The sequence below is a fragment of the Carcharodon carcharias genome, chromosome 10, assembly GCF_017639515.1.
Source record: "Carcharodon carcharias isolate sCarCar2 chromosome 10, sCarCar2.pri, whole genome shotgun sequence".
NCBI classification, from domain to species: domain Eukaryota; kingdom Metazoa; phylum Chordata; class Chondrichthyes; order Lamniformes; family Lamnidae; genus Carcharodon; species Carcharodon carcharias.
The window spans coordinates 71,941,641-71,963,551 of NC_054476.1; the positions used below are offsets into that span (position 1 = coordinate 71,941,641).

Consider the following 21,911-nt stretch of genomic DNA (forward strand, 5'->3'; position numbering starts at 1 on the left):
TGAGACACCAAAAACTGCACTCTAAACTCAACTTCAGAACAAACATGAGTTCCCTAAACACAGTCCCCAGCAGCCTTGCAGTACTTCATATCAGAGAGCTTAAAACTCCTGTCACTCTAAACTTATTTTCTGTCTTCCCCTGTGTCTCTGTGTCACTAAATCCTGTCACTTGGGAACAGCACAGTTTTTTCTACTTTGTGTTTTTTCTTGAAATCACTAAGCTACTGACCCCTATGTAACCCATCTCTTCACTTCAAGGGTTGGAAAACCTCATTAAAAATGCAAATCGAACGAATCCAGAAAGCCCGACCTTTTTACCAGGAGCTCTCCAGACTTCCCGGCACCAAGCTCACAAAAAAACTAAATGAAACTGAAACCATGTTCTATATTTCTTAACACACAAATATAAATATAAATTAAACTTAAAGTTATACATTGTCCCTAACAGGATGCAGTGTCCAGACCAGTGGAGGTGATTTCAGATGATCATGGTTGTGATGCTGGATGAATTGGCTTCAGTAATAATACTGGATTTTGTTCACCTGAACCTCCACTTGACTTAGGAGCCCAGTAATTAAATCAAGGTCAGAAATGGAGGAATCATTCCTTCACGTTAAAGTCATGAATCAAAGTAAAACACTGGCCTGATCATCCGAATATGACACTGCCCAATAGGAAACTGCCCCATTCACCATACTTATTACAAAGAATAACAATAAATTCCAACAACATCCATCTCACATCCATTGACAAGAACATCTCACTTTTCTAATTTCAAATCCACAGAAACAACTGTGAGTAGTAGCAACTGTTTGTTTCAGATTCTGAGAAGCCAATTCTACAACTGTTCTCCTCATTAAAGCCAGGCAGATATGCCAGCAGATTGTGAGACTGCACCTTGATGTCCTGTTCTTGCCTGTTCTATCAAGAAAATCGTTGACGTGACCAATAATACTCATGTTTTGATGTGATGTGTGTAAATAATGGGAATCAAACTTATAAATCGAGAGACAGTAAACAGGTCCATTATTCCCAGGATACATTTATCCCATCCACTTTTTTTCAATTCATAGGAAGCATGAGCTCACTTAAGAAATAGGCCCAACACAACAATGTCCTCATTTACCTGAGAAGCACTTTAGATATTGCAAACATACCAATATACAAAATATAATAGACAAGAAAAACCTACTGGTCCTTCCAAGCTGTCCTATAGACTTGGAACAATGCCCCTCCCCCCCACCCAATCCAAAACCATGTAGTCTCCTGGGAGAGGTGATATACCAGATGAAAGAGGTCAGTTAGGGAGAGGGAAATATGTGGAAAACTCCTGACCCCAATAAGTGATCAAAACTTGTTTGGAAGATTACATTGGCCTTGGTCAGAATTCTAGGTTACCTACGTACCAGCCTTCCAGCCATGGCTCAGTTGGCAGCACTCTTGCCCAAGAGGCATAAGGTTCCAGGTCCAGGGCTTAACCACAAAAATCAAGACTGACATTCCAGTGCATTGCTGAGGGAATGCGACATTGTTGTGGGTGCTGTCTTTCAGGTGAGGCTTTAAACTGAAGCCCCAGCTGCCTGCTAGATATAAAGGATCCCATGGCACTACTTTGAAGACGAGCTGGGGAGTTATTCCCAGTATCCAGATAAATAGTGTCCTCACTCAACATCACAAAAATAGATTATCTGGATATTAGCACATTGCTATTTGTGGGAGTTCATTGTGTGAAAATTGCTACATTGGTAATGGTAATTAGTCCATAAAGGATTTTAGGCACCGCTCTCCTTTAGAAAGAGAGAGAGAAAAATAATTGGCTATATAATTTGAGGGGCCTAGCTCCACAGCAAGCGTAGGGCAAGGCAAGAAGGTAGGCCTCCAAGAACTACCAGAGCCAGTACAGGGATCAAACTCATGCTGTTGGCATCATTCTGCATCATGCTCTAGTCATCTAAGCTAACCAGCCCCCACACCATTCACTGTTTCCTACATTACAGCAGTGACTCTACTTGAAAAAGCACTTCATTGGCTATATTCAGTGGTCATGAAAAGTGCTATATAAATACAAGTCTTTCTTTTACCTCTTGATTGAGGTGGTCTCCGCCCCGTGCCAAAAGCAGGCCCAGTTCTCGCTTGCAGCAATTGCAGCTCTCGCCTGCTCAGGCATTCTGTTTTACTAATAAAGGGAAAGAAAAAAATGCTTCCCGGCCAAAGCAATGCTGAATCATTTTCATTTCCTTGGAGTCCTTGATTGGATAGAATTTCTAACACAGAACAGGACCTCTTCAAGCAGGATATGGAAATAATTGATATCATGTTGGTTGGGAGACAAGTTTGGTGTTTTACTGAGTAGCATCTTTGGAATGAAATGAAAACCATTCAAGTTTGGTAAGCTAATGCATCACTGTGTCTTGGAACTGTTTAAGATGCGTTCCCCAGTCCTTTCGCCCCAACTCTCTTCATATGATTCCCCATGTGATAACTTCCCGTTCTCAACCAACAAGTATAAAGACAATGTACAGATTTCTCCCACACCCACTCTGTTACAACTTTCAGGCCTGTACTTTCAGGTTCAGCATCACTAACTTCCCCTGTAAGCAAACCTTGTATCCTAACAATTGAGAGTTTACCTTTATTGTCCAAAGTCTAGTCGTATAATAGTGTGACCCTGGGGTCAAGTAATGAAAATTCCTGGTTGTATGAACTGCATGCTGTAATCTCACTCTTGCTTCATGTATGCTGCTTCTAACTTTCAGAAAGCACTCTTGTAAGACGAGGCTAACTATAAACCATCAGACTATCGACCACCAGGCTGACTTATTATACAAATAACATGTAAGCGAACAAAATAGCAAATTCTAATTTTTAATCTATTTCAATATGCCGCTCATAGCACTGAAAATAACAGAACACACTACAGTTTAGCTCATATTCGGCTAAATACATATTTTTGGTTAGAATACCCTTTCACAAAAGGGAAGCATTTCTTTCTATCTCTGTATTTGATTTTCTTATGAGAATTTGACAGACTTACTGGGGGGGTAATTTTGTCTTTGTGTGTGATAGTGCAAAAATGTGCTAGCGAATCAGCAGCACATTGTACATCTCTCATGATTTTTATTTCCACTAACTTCTTTTGGGTTTGGGCAGGAGCCAAAGCTTGAATATTAAAATTAGGGTTTCTTTATCTCCAGCCTCAACATGCTGGATTAACATAGATCCCTGGATGCACTGATCCCGTTCTATGCTAAAACTGAGCCCATTATCTTGGACAGACTCTTTGGGTCTAATTCTTTATCTGCTGAAATCTAATCTGTTTTCCTAAAAGCTTTATGTTCTGCTGTTGAGCTGAATTTGGCCCATTAGCGATATCTAAATATTAATGTCCTAAAATTCCTGAGAGATGAAATGGCTGACTGAATACTCAAAAAGAAAAATGTGACACCACACCATTCCTAAACTCCGTAACTGAGATACACGGAGAAATTGGAACTGAGACTGTTCTAAATTTTGTCTCTTACCTTCACCTCTTCAGTTAGATGTTGGAATCAGATTGAGAAACACCAGGAAATGAATGGAAACTTTAGCCTCTCTGGGGTGGAGGGAAATTCAAAACTAACACATTTCCTCAGTCTAATTTGAAGCCACTTGGATGTATTGAAGCACCTTGGGATGTTTCATTACATTAAAGGTGCTATATAAATATAAATTGTTGTTGTTGATTGAACATAGGTAACATATGTTACAGTACAGAGAGCCATCCAGTGAAGGATAGCTGTACAGCCAACCTTTACATACCTTTACAAGCTTTTATTTACATCACTACACATCGCCTAGCTGCAATTCCTAATCCAACCTCCAGTTTCAATCTGCACCTCTTTATAGGAGCACAGCTGAATCCCCAGTTAAGGTCCACTACATGCATATAATTAAATACAACTAATATACAATTAACAGTATAGACCTTTTAAGCCAACTGGTGTTTTTGTTCTATGAATTTCATTCATTTGCATAGCACCACTTATGCAGACTACATCAATTCCCATTGGTAGACAGGGCTATGGGCCATTATTAGTGCTGCCCACTGTGCTGTCTGCCCCTGGAAAACTGACACAAACCTGCAAAGCGTGCTTCAAGCAGTACTGCGCAAACAAATTTTTCTCCCATTTGTTGTTAATCTCCCATTCCCTGCTTCAGCTGGCAAAAAAACCTAGAATGTATGCTGCAAAGGAACTTAAGAACTTCTAGCAATTGTGTTCATTATTTTAAACAGCCTGCTAGAAGGATCGTTGAAAAGAATGACAATCCCACAGCATCCTCTACAAACTTTCCAAGTACTCGAAGGTGAAAAACTAAAACATTTCATTCCTTCTGAAGATAATGGGCAGCTGTCCAATTGAAAACAACATGAATGTAGCTACTGGATCATCAACCAACAAGTTGGAATGTGTAAAAATATGTGACTGTGAGCAAAATGCATTTGTTTATCATTAACCTTTCAGCTTCACACACAATAGAAAGTTGGAACCGAGTCCTGTTTTCATATGGCTTTGGAAAGCATAAATCTCTTAACTGTAACTTCTGTGAAATAATCTGGGATTGAGAGATAATAATTTCTTGGCTTTCTGTTATCACAGGATCCTAGACTTTTACCTAGGGCAAAGATAATTAATACTTATTATTCCTGAATTTCTGAGACAAGTTTAACCTTCTTGGAGTTGTGCGCAAGAATTGCCATTGCATTGATTATCTGTTAGCTCACTGTGACTTTGCAGCTTGCAACATTGTACATTACCTTGAAAAGTTATTTCTGGGCGGCCAGTCATGCACTGACGTCTTTCCTCAATATTTAGTCTGGCATTGGGAGATTGACAGAAGGAGGCTGCTTGCAATTGATGATGGACGAATGTAAAAGGGTGCGATCACTTAAATTACCACATAATGAGGATAAAACTATTGGTAACCTCTCCAAAGGTGACTTGGGTAACAGAGGTACCTGGCCAATCCAGTAACTTGCACAATAAAGTAAGCTCAGTCTGTAGCCATGTGAAGGAAAAGCACAACAGATCAAACTTTGTTTGTCTATTGAAGTGGACCTGGTTCAGAAGAGGTGGCATTGCAGCATGCCTGGTAAGAGGACAGAGCAAAATGTCATAAGGGCACAGGTGATCTTTATTGCCTCTCAGTTAATCTTATGGTGCTTATTGGATGTAGGTGGCTTGCCATCGGATGGCACAGTTCTTTATTTGGGTCGTTGTTGGTTTGGGACTTATATAGCTATTCCTGCACTGTCATCACCAGATGGGTTTTCTTTTCTTTATTCATTCTTGGGATGTGGGTGTCGCTGGCAAGGCCAGCATTTGTTGCCCATCCTTAATTGCCCTCAGGGATGGAGGGTAAATCAAAACTAACACCTATGCTTGTAATTAAGCTGGGAGAGAACTCTTCCTTGGCACATAGTCTGTCTGGCCTGGAATTTCTCCTCTTCCTCCAAAAATATGTGATAATGGTTTCCATTGGGAAACCTATCGTCCTGACATACAGAAAAAGTGTCAGTGTCAAAACCCTTGGCACATGGTTTCCTCAACCATCTAATAGAAACAGAAAAGAAATCTTAAAAATGGATTCAGAAATAGCTCAAAATGCTGCTATAAATCTTACCAAAGGTCGCTTTCAGTGTGCTTCCATTAACAGCATACCCCAGAAAACCATCTATTTTATGTGTGACCATCTGGAAATTGTGTGTAGGTCTAAATGATATCACCAGGACCTAATTTTAATATAGTTATCATACAGAAACATAGAAAATTTACAGCACTGAGGGAAGCCATTGGCCCATCGCGTCTGCACATGGCACACTGATGGGTGTTTCTGACACCAATGCAAAGCCTGAACAGAATATGGAATGGATCACTAACTGGCAGGAGGTCAGGCAAAATAGATCATTGCTCATTTTTCTGACTAGTTGCACCTATATTACACCTATGAACCAGGCGTGTCCCATTGAAAATTCACTTCGGTGAGTGTCCTGAGAGTAAAGTCCTCTACTAGACCATTTAAAAGTTTAAATGTGTGTCTCTGGAAGTCATTGATTGTTCCTGTGAGCCCTCGTGGACTATTTAATTTATAAAAGGTGAAGGAAATGAAGTCTGAATGTTTTTCTTCCAATTTGGTGTTTAAGTAACCTTTAAGTTCTTACTCTGACTAAACAATATATCACTGTGTTTATTTTGTTATATCCGCTCCTGTCAATTTATATTTCGCAGTTGATTTTTAAAAACCAAGTCACAAATTGTTAAAATAATGAATACAAAGGCCTCCCTGGAAGGAACATTAAAAAGCAGGAATGTTGTTTCTCTGGATTATCTGGATTGAGGTATTTTTAACCACTGCCAGTCAGCTTTATGGGATGTGAGATGCGTCACTTTTCTTTAATGTTTTCTTTCACTGATCTTACTGTCGTCATGGCAACATTAGAGTCAAGTAAATGAGAGGTCAGAGGTTTGAGTGTTTTAGTCTGCCTGGCTGGCCAGTTGGGAGCCGAGCATTACAGCATCATGTCAAATTGGGCTCCACTCAAAGAACGACTAGAGTATATGTCATTCCTTTGTTTGCTTTCCCCATCCTGCCACCCCCCCACCACACTCCACCCAACCCTTAAGCGCATGACATTTGAAGTGGTAGATATGGAACCCTTAGATGTTTCAGCAGACCACAGACCTGGCTTAGGGCTTGGGATGTATGTTAAAGTGACTCTTGGACCCATTTTACTCAGAGCGTTGGAGAGGAAGTGGAGGGTCGGGGGTGTTGGAAGAGAGGGAAAACTCAAGGCCTTTTATGTTGCTGCAAATTTATAATTACGCTTTTTTAATGGTTTACCTTGGTCTTATCTTAATATTGACATTAGTTTTTATTTAATTTTGTATAATTCCTTCAGGGAAGGCAGGATAGTTTCCAGGTGTAATAAGGAGAATGGATGTTCAATCAATTGTGTCATTAATTGTTATTGGTTTCTAAGTGTTAAGCACTGAGACATAGAGTTATTGTTGATCATGATTTTTTCCATACCCTCGTTGATGAGGAGATGGCAGAGTCTGTAGATGGCCCGCCCATTATAAGATACACAGTAATGCTCAGCATGCCCCCCAACTTCAGTACTCTTTGGAATCTCTTCCCCTGAAGACCAGGCTGAGGTAGAATATATTTTCCTCCAATTGGTTTGTTGAAAGAAAGAATTTTCATTTACATAACATATTTCATGACCTCAAGATATCCCATTCCTCTTTACATCAGTGGATACTTTAGTAGTCATCACTATTGTAATGTAGGAAACATGGCAGCCAATTTGTGTGCAGTGAGGTCCCATAAACAGCAATGTAATAATGACTAGATAATAAGTTTCAAAGAAATTGGTTGAGAGATAAATATTGGCCAGGACACCGGGGAGAATTCCTCTGCTCTTCTTTGAAATAGGATCTTTTACGTGTACCTGAGAGGCAGACAAGGCCTCAGTTTCATGTCAAAAAGACAGTGCCTCCAATTGTGCCCCATTCCACAGGTACAACACTGACACATCAGTCTAATGGTCTGGGGTGGGAATTGAACCTATAGCCATCTGACTTGGATATGTAGGAATGTGTGTACCACACAGCCACAGCTAACTTCTGCCTTAAGTGAATATATATCTAATGGGGTATTCTATATTTAATTTGCGCACCTAATCTCTCACTATAAGGAGAAAAATATATTTCCAGATGACTTTTTAAAAAGTGCATTTTCTCTGATCCATGCTCCACTCAAAAGAGAACTTTCAAAAACCTAATTGCTTTTTTAGAAATATTTTATTCCTGCAAGTAGCAAATGGTTAGGTTTATGATTTACTTTGATCATAGGAGGGGGAGGTGTTCTCTTTGAAGTAAACTCCATCATATTTATTTTGAGGCAATGTTCATTGTCTTGCGGACTGTTTAGGTTCCACATGTGTTCACAATGAGCAGCTTCAGTGAAGGTTGGATCCAAGTGTTTCTCTGCAGCTTCAAGATTCCAGGTGTAAACTGAAGCTTCCCCCTCTGATATAAAATTGGGTGCTTTTATTTTAGAAAACCATGTCTATTCTGGAGGAGAGAACAAGTGGCCTATTTAGTAGGAAGAAGAGCAAAACCTGGACAGAGTATATAAAAAACTTAATAGTCAACATCAGACTGATACCAAGAATGTAAAAAGCAATTGGGAAGGGTGGCAAGATTAGCCAAAAATCCATAGAATTTGACGGATCTGGATCTAATCCAGTTATAGCCCAGAATAGCTGCGGAGTGGATTGAAGTTAAAAATCAGTATTAATATGCAAATCCTTTATATGTTTCCACCTCAACTGTAAGCCATGATTTTATAATTTGCACCCACACAGAGATACATTATAAAATACTTGTTTTATAATATACTTAACTATCTGCATGTGCGCAAGCACTGTTCCTGGCCAGTTTTCTACTGTCCTCATTTCAGGCCAACATTCTTATGTCAATACTGAAGTAACCAAAGGAAACATTTGGAATGGAAATCTTGTATGTAAACATTTGTAATGATGCAGTTGCGGGCTCTGGTCAGTAGGCTGCCCTGTGAAGCGAGTTCCTGAAGTTTCTCTCCTAACACTGCTGTCAACTTACATCCAAAGCACGTTAGAGCCAATGGAGCACTTTTTGAAGCATAGTCAGTGTTGTACCACAGGGAAACCTTGTTCTAAAAATCTGAGGTGGATCCAAAAAATAGTGAGAGAAGGGATGAAATGTGGGACTGGCCCTAACTTTGTATTACAACCATTATATTAGTTTCACTAAGTTTGCTCCTTTTAGCCCCCTCTCCTGAAGATAGTACCTTAAGTTTGCCCCATAGATGCCAACTGCCCTCTGCAAATGTTCCCCTCCCCTACCTCACCCAAGTGACCACATCAGCGTCAGCAACTATAGGGTCGCTACAGCCAAGGCTAGCCATATATCCTCACCCAATGTTCTCACAGCCTCCAACGTGTGATACTGGATTACAATCTGTCATACAACCTATTTGTTCCCTTGTCTGCACAGTGAGCACCAAGGCCAATCTTTCCACTCTCCAACCCATCCAAACCATTACTATCTAAAATCAGCTAATTAGCCATAGACCTCCTTGTTCTCTTTAATGGCATGAAAGGCAAACTGAAAATACTGGAGATCTGCTAGTCAGTCAACATCTGTAAAACAGGTGAACATTTCGTAGCCCCTTTATCAGAACAGATCTAGAGCTGGGGTATTCAGCTGCCTTTTCTGCTGACCAACCTGCTTTGTATTTTGGTTGTTTTCCGTTTTTATTTCAGATTCCCAGAATTAATTTTTATTCTTATTGGTACAGTAGCATGCCCAGTCAACCATCATAGGCACCCCTTGCCAGTTCTTCATCAGCCTTAAATGGATATAACTCCAAATCAATCCATTCTTTCTTCTCAGTAAATATGTTTGCCAAATCAGTCAGAAATATCAACTGAACAGGCTGGGAAGCCTGAGAACAATTATCAGTCCCAGTGCAAAGTACGCTCTGCCATCACCTTGAATCTTCCATTAAGATTCAGTAGAAGATCTGGTTATCTAAAGTACTGCATAGTGGGAAGTATTCCTCAAGTTACCACATGCAGCAAGAATGGCAAATGAGATTGTGTAGTATTACTTGTTTACCATTTTGAGTGGAATTGTGAACACAATCTGAGAAATACATTTATAACTTTGCTAGAAATAAAGATGCAAGGAAATCTTGATGATTGCATTTATGTTGCTAAGCACAGTGACAAGGGTATTTATACCTTGGAACTGTTGGACATGGACCATACCACCCAGACAATACTGTGACAGAGCACATCACCTGCCTGTTAATGAACTCATCCAAATCAATGGGCTAAAAATCAATGGGCGTGTTGTATAATGGGCATGCATTCTGCGCTGCCATATTACCAGCCAGGCAGTGAAGTTCAAAATTATCCCACCACACGCACCCCACCCCCCGCCCCCCAACCCACCCCCACCACCCCCATCCCCCACCCATCACTTTCTATTCATTTTATACATGGGCCATCAAAATGACCAGTTTTTTTTTTCATTTCTCGTTGGACAAATCCTACATCATAAATCATATCAAAATTATTATCGCGCCTGTCATTGTCACAGCAGGAATGACAATGCGATTCTTCATCTCTCAGTGAATGTTTTAGCAAGAAGATGGCACCCCTTTAAATGATGGATTACCAAGGCTTTCTTGACTCATGTAGCTGGGATTAAGAGCTCACTGTAGGCTTTTGCTGTATGATTGCCTGCAGTGTGTCTTTTATAGGAAGCATTTGTTGTTACACGAAAACTAAGGCGAAGTTGGTGCATCAGGACAGCTCTGCCCTATTAAAGGCTGTTCAGCAAGAAAGCTGATGTGCAATGTGTTCATGATTTTGGTTTTGCTCTCAATAGAAATTGAAGGCTCAGATTTGTAAATGGAGCAGTTTTATGTTCTCTGATTATATGTTCATGTTAACCTTTATTGACAATATAATATTAGTTTTCAGTTTTGTGGTCAAAGTGTCTTGCCATACACTGCCTTATGGGTTGATATAATACAGATCAAGTTGTAGTCTCTTTAAATGATGCTGAAAATTGGGAAATTCAGAGAAGCCTACAAGTCACGAGCAAGCTGGCAAATGAAACTGATGTTTGAAAAAAATGTGAAACCTTGTTTAAATTCAAAGAGAGGACGGCAGCAAAGTGAATGAAAACAAATTTGATCAAAGGCAAAATTTGGCTTTGATCCAGCTCTCTGTGTCTTTATACCTTACTCTCTATCTGTGCGTGCTTTGTTCCCTCTGGTTCCCCCTTCTTGTGGCTTAATCTTCCTCACTTTCTCTGTGCCTTATCATCTGTCTCACTAGCTCTTTCACCCAGTTTTACTTACTGTCTTGCTCTCCAAATTTGCTGTTGCTGCCTCTAGACTGTGTTCTATATACCTCTTTTGTTCTATTTTTGTGCCTCCCTTTCTCCCATGTTTCTGTCAACTTATCTGTCTCGCTATCCCTCTTTCTCTCTTTCTGTATATGTTTCCCTTGTCACAGCATATCTATGTCTCCAAGTCACTTTCTTTATTTATTTGTGTGTCTGTCCCTGACTCTTTCCCTCTCTGTCTGTGCTTCTTGTTATGCCTCAGTTCCCATTTTATCATCGTCTCTTGTTTCTGCGCCTACTTCATTTGCTTGCCTGCTCACTAATTTTCTCTCACTCTCCATTTTTTCCTTGTTCTGTTTCTCCGCCTCTGCCTACGCATTTCTCACATGTTTGCTTCATAGCTTGCTCTCATTCAGGTTTTCTCCCTCGTTCTATTTCTTGCTCGGCAGATGCAGTTACTAAAAGTTTGAACTTGGGAGAAAGAAAGGAAAGAAATTAGTCCCAGTGTTGTGTCAGACATAACACTGTTGTTTTCAGTGTAATAACGTTTCGAGTTACCCAGTGTTTGGCTTTGACTATTTATTACCAGAGTTTGGATATTTCTGTAATTAATCCAACTGTCTCAGCAGCAGTGAGAACTCAGGGGGAATATCAGGTTTCCTGTACCAGCAGTTGCTCATGAACTGCAAAACAAGCCCCAGTACGTTTGCAGTTTCAGTCTGTAGTTGCCATTCTACAGAAGATACAATCATTTGCTTTTCAAAAACACAGCTTTTTTTTGAAGCTTTAAGGCTGTCTGACTAAAGTTTTGGAACTGTCAGTGAAAAAGTAGTGCTGTGAATCTAAGAAGAAAAAAATCACAGATTTACAAAAACCCGTCATCATGCACAATTCTCCCTACAATGTGTTCACATCCCACATAAAACAATGGCTTTGATTGCCACGAGTTAAAGTAACTGGAACATAAATTTGGCTAGAGGACTTTTTAATTGAATGAATTACTAGAATTTCAGCTGTGGAATCAATTTTTCCAGCTTCTTCAATAAATTATCATGATATATATCCCCTGTATATATGTATATATACAGCAAAATAGTTCATTGCTGTATTATGTCAATTGCACAATGTGATGGCTTGGATACTATAGTTCCTTATTCCAAGATGGGTGCTCCATGGATATTTGTCAGAAAGAATATCAGTATAATCTTTTTAATATTAACTAATGTAAATAAAATAAATTCGCCTTTACACAATTGTTCATGCAGAGCTCAGATATTCAATGATTAAAGATTTTGTGACTCTTTTTCATACATCAGCAGCTCCATTTTAATAGTTGATGTGGACTGGGCAACCTTAGCTAATTTTCCATTTCTTTAACTTTGCATTAAGAACCTGTAAGGGTTAACAACTCTGATTGGCCTTTCTCCGAAAGGTTTCAACACAGGATGTTCCACCTAAGGCTGCTTTGCCCAGCCAAAGAGCCTTAATCCTCAATCTTCAAAGAAAATGATAAAAACACAATTTTCTGTGTTGCTGGTAGCAGTGGGTCTGGAATATTAATATATAATTCTGAAGATTCCAGGACAACCTGGAGAAATTGCAATCTTAAGGGACTCCCTGGTGGCTCAGTGAGTCTGTTCATTGAGTAGCTGAGCATTCCAAATCAGAAAGGGCCCAGATTTGATCCCCAGTCGGGCTTGTCAGCTGATCTGAACCAGAGTGGCTGTAGGAGTGCTACACAGACCTCAGTCTCCCAGAATCACTATCACTCAACACTATCCCCCCACTGGAAGTGCTTGTGTGTGGACATGGAATCAAAGCAGACTTGAGCTAGCTTGCGAGGTTCAAGATGGTCACAACCCCTATTGTCGAGTGAAGAATGGACACTTGATTAAGGTGGTGCACTTAGTGGCCACGAAATTATATTCCAACAAGGAATCAGCACCTTCAAGTAAAGAGGGAGGTTGGGGGGGGAGAAAAATAAGGAAGAAAGTATTGAAAAACCAGCAGAACTATTTAAACAGCGAGAAGGTGCAAAAGAAAATTCGTAAGAACCCCTGTGTCAACAATAAGAAATGTAGTTAGAGATTTAAAAAAACAGAAAATCTTTGGTCATAATTGAGTCAGATTCAGAAAGTAAAGAAGGTTCATTATGATGTCTTTTTCTTCATTCGCTCATTCTCTTCTAACACGATCGTGTTCTGTTCACAGGTTGAGGGAGTCCCACAGGGTCACCATCAAGGTGATTCGAAGAATGCAGTATTTTGTAGCAAAAAAGAAATTTCAGGTGAGTCCTTGATGGCAGAAGGCATGGTAAAAAGCATAGTTATAAAAACAAAAAACTGTGGATGCTGGAAATCCAAAACAAAAACAGAATTACCTGGAAAAACTCAGCAGGTCTGGCAGCATCGCCGGAGAAGAAAAGAGTTGACGTTTTGAGTCCTCACGACCCTTTAGCAGAACTGAGTGAATCTTAGGAGAGGGGTGAAATATAAGCTGGTTTAAAGTGGTGGGGGGGGGGAGAGAAGTGGGGGGGGGGGGTGGTGGTGGGGGGGGGGTGGTGGGGGGTGGTTTGTGTGGGGGTGTGTGGGGGGGTGTGGTTGTCCCTACAACCACACTCCCCCAACTTCTCCTCCCTCCACCCAACCCCCCCCCCACTACCACACCCCCCCCCCGCCCCATTACCTTAAACCAGTTTATATTTCACCCCTCTCCTAATATTCACTCAGTTCTATTGAAGGGTTATGAGGACTCGAAACGTCAACTCTTTTCTTCTCCACCGATGCTGCCAGACCTGCTGAGTTTTTCCAGGTAATTCTGTTTTTGTTATGGTAAAAAGCATTTCTCATTGTTTCTTTGAGACCATGTAAAAAAGTTTTGGCAGAGATAATTCTCTTCTGTAATGACTGCAAGCTACGCCCTCTATTCTCTGGACTCTACAATGGGGACAGCCGTCTCATTGAGGAAGGGTAGACTGGAAAGAACTGGGACTGCTGTAATTTAGCCTGGCTGAATGTAATTTATTTCTCTCTCTGCCAACGACCTTGACTCTTCAACTTCAGCACCTATATCACTTTCCACTAACACATTCCAGTCACTTTTCACCAACTCTAGAGCTGCTTCCACCCTTTGTGTGAAGTTATTTGATTACAAGATAAGAAAGCAGACTCTGCTATTTTTCTCTCTACTTTTTAACTAATGCTTTTCCAGGTTATTGCTATGCATAGCAGGAAGTATTGCTATACGCGCTGTTGCCCTTCACTATTTAACATTACGCCCTGTAATTTTATGTTTTATACATCTGTGTTCTTTGTTATGTTCTTGATTCATTTTCTTCTGTCCTCACCTCTCCCAACTAACTGTAGCTGAAATGAGGAAAAATAGCACCCTGTTCTCAGAAGCCAGCTAGGTCAGAGGCTTGGAATTCTGCAGTGAGTAACACACCTCCCGACTCCCCAAAGCCTGTCCACCATCTACAAAGCACAAGTCAGGAGTGTGATGGAATATTTTCCACTTGCCGGGATGAGTACAGCTCCAACCATGCTCAAGGAGCTCAAAACCATCCGGGGCAAAGCAGTCCGTGTTATTGGAACCCCATCCACCACCTTCAGCATTCACTCCCTCCACCACCGACGCACAGTGTGTACCATCTATGAGATGCACTGCAGCAATTCACCAAGGCTCCTTTGACAGAAACTTCCAAACTCACAACCACTACCATTTGGAAGGACAAGGGCAGCAGATGCATGGGAACACCACCAACTGCAAGTTCCCCTCCAAGTCACACACTATCCTGACTTCGAACTATATTTCTGTTCCTTCACTGTTACTGGGTCAAAATCCTGGAGCTCCCTTCCTAACAGCACTGTGGGCATCCCTACACCACATGGACTGCAGCAGTTCAAGAAGGCGGCTCACCTCCACCTTCTTAAGGGCAATTAGGGATGGGGAATGACTACTGGCCTAGCAGCAACACCCACATTCTGTGAACAAATAAATAAAAAAAGCAAATTATGGTCATGTCGGCACAAGGGAGTTGCTTGATATTCGTCATGACCTCACACCGCTCACATGCTCCCATCATTATCATCATCCACCCCTATCCTCCCACTAAATGCAGAAGCATTTAATCCCCTACTCAATGTTCCCACATGACAACATGGAATACTCAGCTCCTCAGGGGTGAAAGGCAGTTCATATTGTCCTTACCACTGTGGCACTGAGTGCTATACAAAGCTCTAATTAGACTTGGAGTACTGTGAATAGTTTTGGGCACCACATATGATTATATATAACCTCTAGCAAGCATGAGTGAGCCACATTGTGAGCCCACAACATTAATTTGGTTATTAGTATAATTCTTAGTACACTCAGGATTGTTCAGTAAGTAGAATTACCTAGTTCTGTCGAAGGGTCATGAGGACTCGAAACGTCAACTCTTTTCTTCTCCGCCGATGCTGCCAGACCTGCTGAGTTTTTCCAGGTAATTCTGTTTTTGTTTTTGTTTTGGATTTCCAGCATCCGCAGTTTTTTTGTTTTTATCTTTGTTCAGTAAGTGCTGTCTAATTGTGGGATCACATCCAATTTGGACACTTTGGCCAGGATTTCCCAGTCGGCTAGCGGGGGGGGTGGGGCCCGTTCGCCGACGCCTAAAATGACGCGGGTTGATGTCAGGCGGAACTCCCGACGTCACTTCGCCTCATTTCAATTTTCAGGTTGGCAGGGGTTCAGCTGAATAAGCTGTGCACCCAGTGACCTGTCAATGATGTCTTGAGGCCATTGACAAAGTAATTAAAGTAATTAGTGGACCTGCCCATCCAACCTTAAGATTGGCAGGCAGGCCGGGAGCCCTGGCGGGCCTTGGAAAAAGCATGAAACCTCATCCATGGACATGATGAGGTTTCACGTAGTTTTTTAAAATTGTAATAAATGTGTATTTAAAAGTGATGGACATGTCCCAACTGATGTGACAGTGTCACAGAGAGGACATGTCAGGGAACTTTTTTTTCTGTTCTTAAGACTTTTTATTGTGGAACCGATCTCCCTGAGGCAGCACTTACCCTCAGCGAGATGAGTGCGCTCTTTTGGCATTGTCGGCTCAAGGAATCTCCCCACCCCCCCCCGCCGCCCGTACAGGGAATGCATAGCGCTTCCATGAGGACGTCACACTGTGCGGGCCTTAATTGGCCTACCCAATTAAAATGGCAGCACACCCCCAATTGGGGGCACCAATCGGAGGTACACTTCCACGCACCCACTCTTAAACTACCCCCCCCCCCCCCCCCCCCCCCCGCCCCCCCCCACTGCCCTATGTTCTAAGTTTTGCAAGTGTGGGATTATTGAATATAGTCCATACTGTGCCTATTGGGAACAGCTGAAGGGAGATGCTGTTTGTTACAACCCACCTGTCGTTGGAATGTACTGCCTACATACCGAGCATCACGCAGGCATTGAAATTCTTATCTCACATTATTCATTTGTGTAAAGCCAGAACTTTTTTTTGGCTCGCTGAAAAGGTCCTGTTATTAGAGAATGCCACAAGTGTTGCCACTGTATGTTCAGGAAAGAACACATACAAGCGTTACGTCTTCTTCAATAAAAAACAGTATGGTGGAACAACTTTTCCTTTGTGCATTTCCCATGGCAATACCTCAACCAAACAGATTTGCATTTTTTGAATTTAAACAAATACTTGGCGCATAACTGTTCCTTGGTGCATTCTCCATTGCAACACTGCAATCGATCACAATCCATTTGCCCACCAATCAGCACCCATTCTCATGCAGTATAAATTGTTGCTCCCTTTAAAATTTGGTTTTCTTGTGTCTGTCCTGATCAGTGCAAAATAAAAAGCTTCATCAGCTTGTCTTTTTTTTTTCAACAATACTAAAAAACAAGGAAATTACGACAAACCCGTATAAAACACTGATTCTGGGCACCACACTTTAGGAAGGATGTGAAGGGATTAGAGACGTTGCAGAAAAGATTCACAAGAATGGTTCAAAGGATGAGGAACTTCTGTCAGATTGGAAAAGCTGGGACCGTTCTCCTTGGAAAAGAGAGGTTGATAAGAGGTTTGATAGAGGTGCTCAAAAGCATGAAGGGTAATTGGCAAAATAAGCCATGGAGACAGAAGGCAACCCTTTTTCAGGCAGCAAGTGATTAGGATCTGGAATGTACTGCCTGAGAGTGTGGTGAAGGCAAATTCAATCAAGGCTTTCAAAAGGGAATTGGAAAGGAAAAATTTACAGGGCTACGAAGAAAAAGCTGTGGAATGGCACTATCTGAATTGCTCTTGCAGAGAGCCAGCATGGATATGATAGGCTGAATGGCCTCCTTCTGTGATGTAACCATCCTATGTTTCTGCGAAAGGTATTAAGGGATATGCGGAAAATGTTGCTTCATGGAGTTTGATTGCAGACCAGCCATAATCTCACTGAATGTTGGAACAGGCTTGAGAGACTAAATGGCCTCCTCTTTTCCCTATGTGTTTGTGTTTCAAGATAGCATATTCCACCCTTCTCATTTAGTGGTAGGACTCATTATATTGAAAGTCTCATGTTTAATGGGTGCTTCCTGTAAGTGTCAACTCTGGTGCTTACATGTTAATGGTCATACATTGTTGACCAGCTTAAAGTGAAACAGTAAGATAAAAGCAAAAAACTGCGGATGCTTGAAATCCAAAACAAAAACAAAAATAAAAATACTTGGAAAAACACAGCAGGTCTGACAGCATCTGTGGAGAGGAATAAAGTTAACGTTTCGAGACTGCATGACCCCTCAAGAGATTGCCAAAAGATATCTCCACCTATCACTGACCCTCTATCCAACTCTACCTGTTCCACACACCACCCCCCCCCCCACTTAAACCAGCTTATATTTCACCTCTCTTCTATTTTTCCTCAGTTGTGTTGAAGAGTCATGCAGACTCGAAACATTAACTGTATTCCTCTCCACAGATGCTGTCAGACCTGCTGAGTTTTTCCAGCTATTTTTATTTTTGTTTTTGTTAAAGTGAAACAGTACTAATTCAGGATTGAAAAGATAGAGAACGTACAATTCAGAAGTAAAGAAAAAATGACTTGAAAATCAGTGATCCTGATAGCACACTGTGTGTTACATGGCATAACACCCCTATTATTATAAATAGCTAATCTTCCAATTCACCATGACTGAGGTCACAGATTTGCCAGTACTAAATGTTTTCCATATGTATATACTTCCTGCCCAGTGATCCCAAATTTCTGTAACGCCTTTCTGCATAATTATTTCAGTCAGGTGATTTTCATCACACCTATCTGTGATTAAGTTCAACTAAATGTTTTTATGTATTACTGATTGTATCTTCCAAGATCAGCTTTTAAGTTTAAATGATATTGTTACTTACCTACCTCTGAGACCTCCTGGCTATGGGAGGAATTTTCCGTTTTTGAGTCCAATTGCTGTGGTGGGCGGGTTCCTTGGCGCATTTCCCTCTGCTCGAAATGGCGGGAAATCATGCCTGATTCCGCACTTGGAAGCTCATTAATTATGCACAGGCCAGTATCTATCTGAACCACCTGGCAGGTCAGGAGCTGATTTGCCCGCCCCACCATTTCCTGTTGAGGTCAAAGGTCCGGGCACCACCCGAGCACACACATCTCATTCTCTCCAGCCCACCTGTTTTCAGGAGACATGTCAAGATGCCTGGTGACCATAGAAAGAAGGCAGCAAGCCACAAAAAGAAGGCTGCACCCCGCTTCAACCTGAACACCCTCAAGGCGTTGATAAGAGGAGTGTGTGCAAATAGGGATGTGCTTTATCCCAGGGATGGTTCCAGAAAGCATACCAGCCTCACCTCTCTGGCTTGGGAGGTCATCGCAAAGGATGTCAGCGCGGCTGGCCACGCAGCCGAAATGCCACCCGGTGCAGAAAGAGGATGAATGATCTTATCCACTGCACCAGGATAAGTCATCCTTCAGCTCCCTCCAATATTAAACTCTCATCATGGCATCATATACTCAAAGGGCAATTCTCGTCAGGGATCTCACACAGACATTAGCAGGGGACACAAATCACCACTGATTGTCTCACGGAAATTTTCATATCACCACCATCTCATTTATCATGCTGCTCACACTCCATTGTCAGCCCCTTCTCAAGAGGGCTCATCACACACAGGGAACATGCATCTTTCCCAACCTATGCTCCATCCCTAATCATTAGATGCCTTTCTTTTGTCTCCATCCAGGGCAAGCTTGCCCACAATAGCGGGAAAGATTGCAGACCTGGGGAGGGACAGCCGACATAATTGCCCTGATGGAATTTGAGGAGGATGCCACTGAGATCGCTGGGGAGGGCAGGGATTGCTCCTGTGGAGAAGGGGAGATCAAATTGTCCCAGCAACTTAGTATGGATCACTTGTGCATGAGTCCATCATGTCCTCACAATCACAGTGAGTGACATGCAATCTCATAATCCGCCTGCTCGTGAACTAAAACTCTCCTCTCACTCTTATAGGCTTCAGCAGATCAAGGCCCACAATGCTGGCCAACATAAATCCCAGTCCCAGACCATGTCAGATGAGCAAGCTGAGGAAGAACTTTCACAGCACTCATCCACACCCTCCACCAGCTCAGCGACACACACCTTAGTGGGGCATGGTTCTAGATTAGCCTCGGGCTCACCTACTGGAGAACACCTCATTGACATGTCCCCACAGCAGTCGGAGGCAGGCAGAGCCCAGGTTTCCGGCACTCAGAGGGCTGCTGCAGACCAGCCGCCCCCTTAGCCCGAGGCGGACGATGAGTCTCTGGAAGCAGCCGCCAACTCCATGCTGGAGATGCAACAATGGGCGGCAGAACACCAGGCAGAGATTTGGCAGTCGCTGAGCAGACTAGAGCGAAGAATGAAGGAGTCCGTTTGCGTTCTGTCTGGTGTAGTGGCTTCAACGTGCGAATACCTCGAGGTTACCACGGGAAAGTTGGCGACCACCATGGAGACCTTGGTCCAGCAGGATTTTGCAGATTTGCACTCAGCCCTGGACTCCATGGCCAAACACACTTGTGGGCGCCTTCAATGTGGAGACAAGAGGGGGAAAAGGAACCTTGACCTCCCTCTAGGTGACTCTTCTCCACAAGGAGTCAGGGCACCTGGAGGGAGGTCAAGGGCACCCACAGGGAGGGTGAGCATTGGCTATGTATGTTGCACTCACCTCGAAGTTGCTGGCAAAGTGAGGTCTGACTGGTGCACACCACTCTTTATCAAATGAGATTCAGACCAGCATGATTTCCCACTGGCGTGATTTCCCGCTGGCGTGATGCAAGATTGGAAGGTGGCACATGATTCTGGCGAGAAACTAATTTAATGAGCACTCATCAAGTGGTAATGAATGAAAATGGCCTTCACACCATTAGGCAGCAGGATACCTGACCCTCCATTAACCTGCTATCAGGAGAATTGCAAACTATTTTTACACTGGCGAGTTTCAGACTTTTTTGCTCCTGCTAGATTCTCTGCTCCTGCCCACCACAATAACCGTTACGGGCAGAAGGTGAAAATTCCACCCTATATCTTTGAACTTGAGGCTCCTGTATGCCTGTTCTCCATAGCATCCACCTAGAGGTTTCTATCCTGGATGCCACTACCTCTCTGCCATTATCATGTACGACCAAATTTCCTTTCTCTCATCTCCCCAGCCTCCTGCTGCAACCACTTGGATAGCGCCAATCTATAGTCATGACTTTCCCCCACTGCCAACTCATGTAGAAGTCCTTCAGTGCTACATTAACATGTAAAGCAAATTTATTTTCTCAAATAGTAAGGTGGGAATTGCAGCCATTTGACAGAAAGAGATTATTATTATTTCTATTGGGGAGAAAGTGGGAGCAGGCTATTGATTTGCATGATCAGCCATGATCATAATGAATGGTGGAGCAGGCTGGAAGAGCCGAATAGCCTGCTCCTGCTCCTATTTTCTATGTTTCTATTAAGTGAGTGTTACCAACACAGCCAGACGCACTTTTGGTGACCAACGTAACCAATTCACCAGGACCTGCAGCACTGTCAAGCCATTTCTATGTTACCAGTGGTTCTCCATGGTATTGCTCAGGGTGAGTCAATATATATGAATGTAGATTTTCCACTGCACTGCAACCAAGAATTCAACATTTCCCTGGCAAAATGAAGAGACAGGGGATGCCTTACATCAAATCTTTGCCTCCACTGTGTGTTATCATGAGTTTTTCTTGGGTTCCTCCATGTAATGCAAATGGGTCTATCATAGGCGAGGGACTAGCATTCCTTTTTTTAATGAATTAAGAGCACAATTCCCAGCTACCCACCTCATTTTTCTCTCCATGTTTTGGATGGACAGCTGACACAGAGGACTGTGCAGGAACCCAGCAGTTACCTGAGGTAATCTAAAGGCCCCTACAATGAGGGGCATAGGTTCTTAATGTTTCTATGTTAGATATGCTGCAAAAACAATGCTGTTGTAAATTCGAGTCCAAGCATTATGGCTGTCCATGAGGGGTACTCTAGAAGCGCCGATTGGTTGCCCTTTCTGGCCCTTAAGATGGAAGACAAACATGTTTTAATGATAGCTGCAAGACACTTTGCAAACAATATTTAGTTTGTAATTTACTGTGTTTTGTGCTCTGTAAATATTAACCCCTTTAGCTAGCAAACATAACTGCAGAGGCACCACCTCCTATTGTACTCGTGGCACATGCCCTTTGCATCAATCATTCTTATGGCTCCTCTCAGTCAGATTGCCAACAGGTGCTAGACTGTGAGCACCTTTGAGCTGTAGTTTTGCACCCCTTGCAGCAAGATTCAGATTGCCTTTAGATCATGCTTTTTAGAGCCTTAGAACTGGATTTTCCTCATAAGGTTTGACTTGCTGCCCCGGCAAGTAGTCTCTGGGCAAGATTCCCACCTAGAAGCAAGCATCAGCCAATAGTCTTGCAGGAGAATGAAGAAGGTGCT

At 42.3% G+C, this 21,911-nt stretch overlaps 1 protein-coding gene across 2 annotated transcripts in view; it reads left to right on the top strand.

Moving 5' to 3' along the window:
• The window catches only part of LOC121283400 (potassium voltage-gated channel subfamily KQT member 1), a 763,328-nt gene that overhangs the window by 507,706 nt on the left and 233,711 nt on the right, over nucleotides 1–21,911 (top strand). For both annotated transcript variants that reach the window (XM_041197951.1, XM_041197952.1), the window contains one exon: nucleotides 13,155–13,230. In XM_041197951.1, coding sequence (XP_041053885.1) covers nucleotides 13,155–13,230 — 76 coding nt within the window. The remainder of the gene's footprint in view (nucleotides 1–13,154; nucleotides 13,231–21,911) is intronic.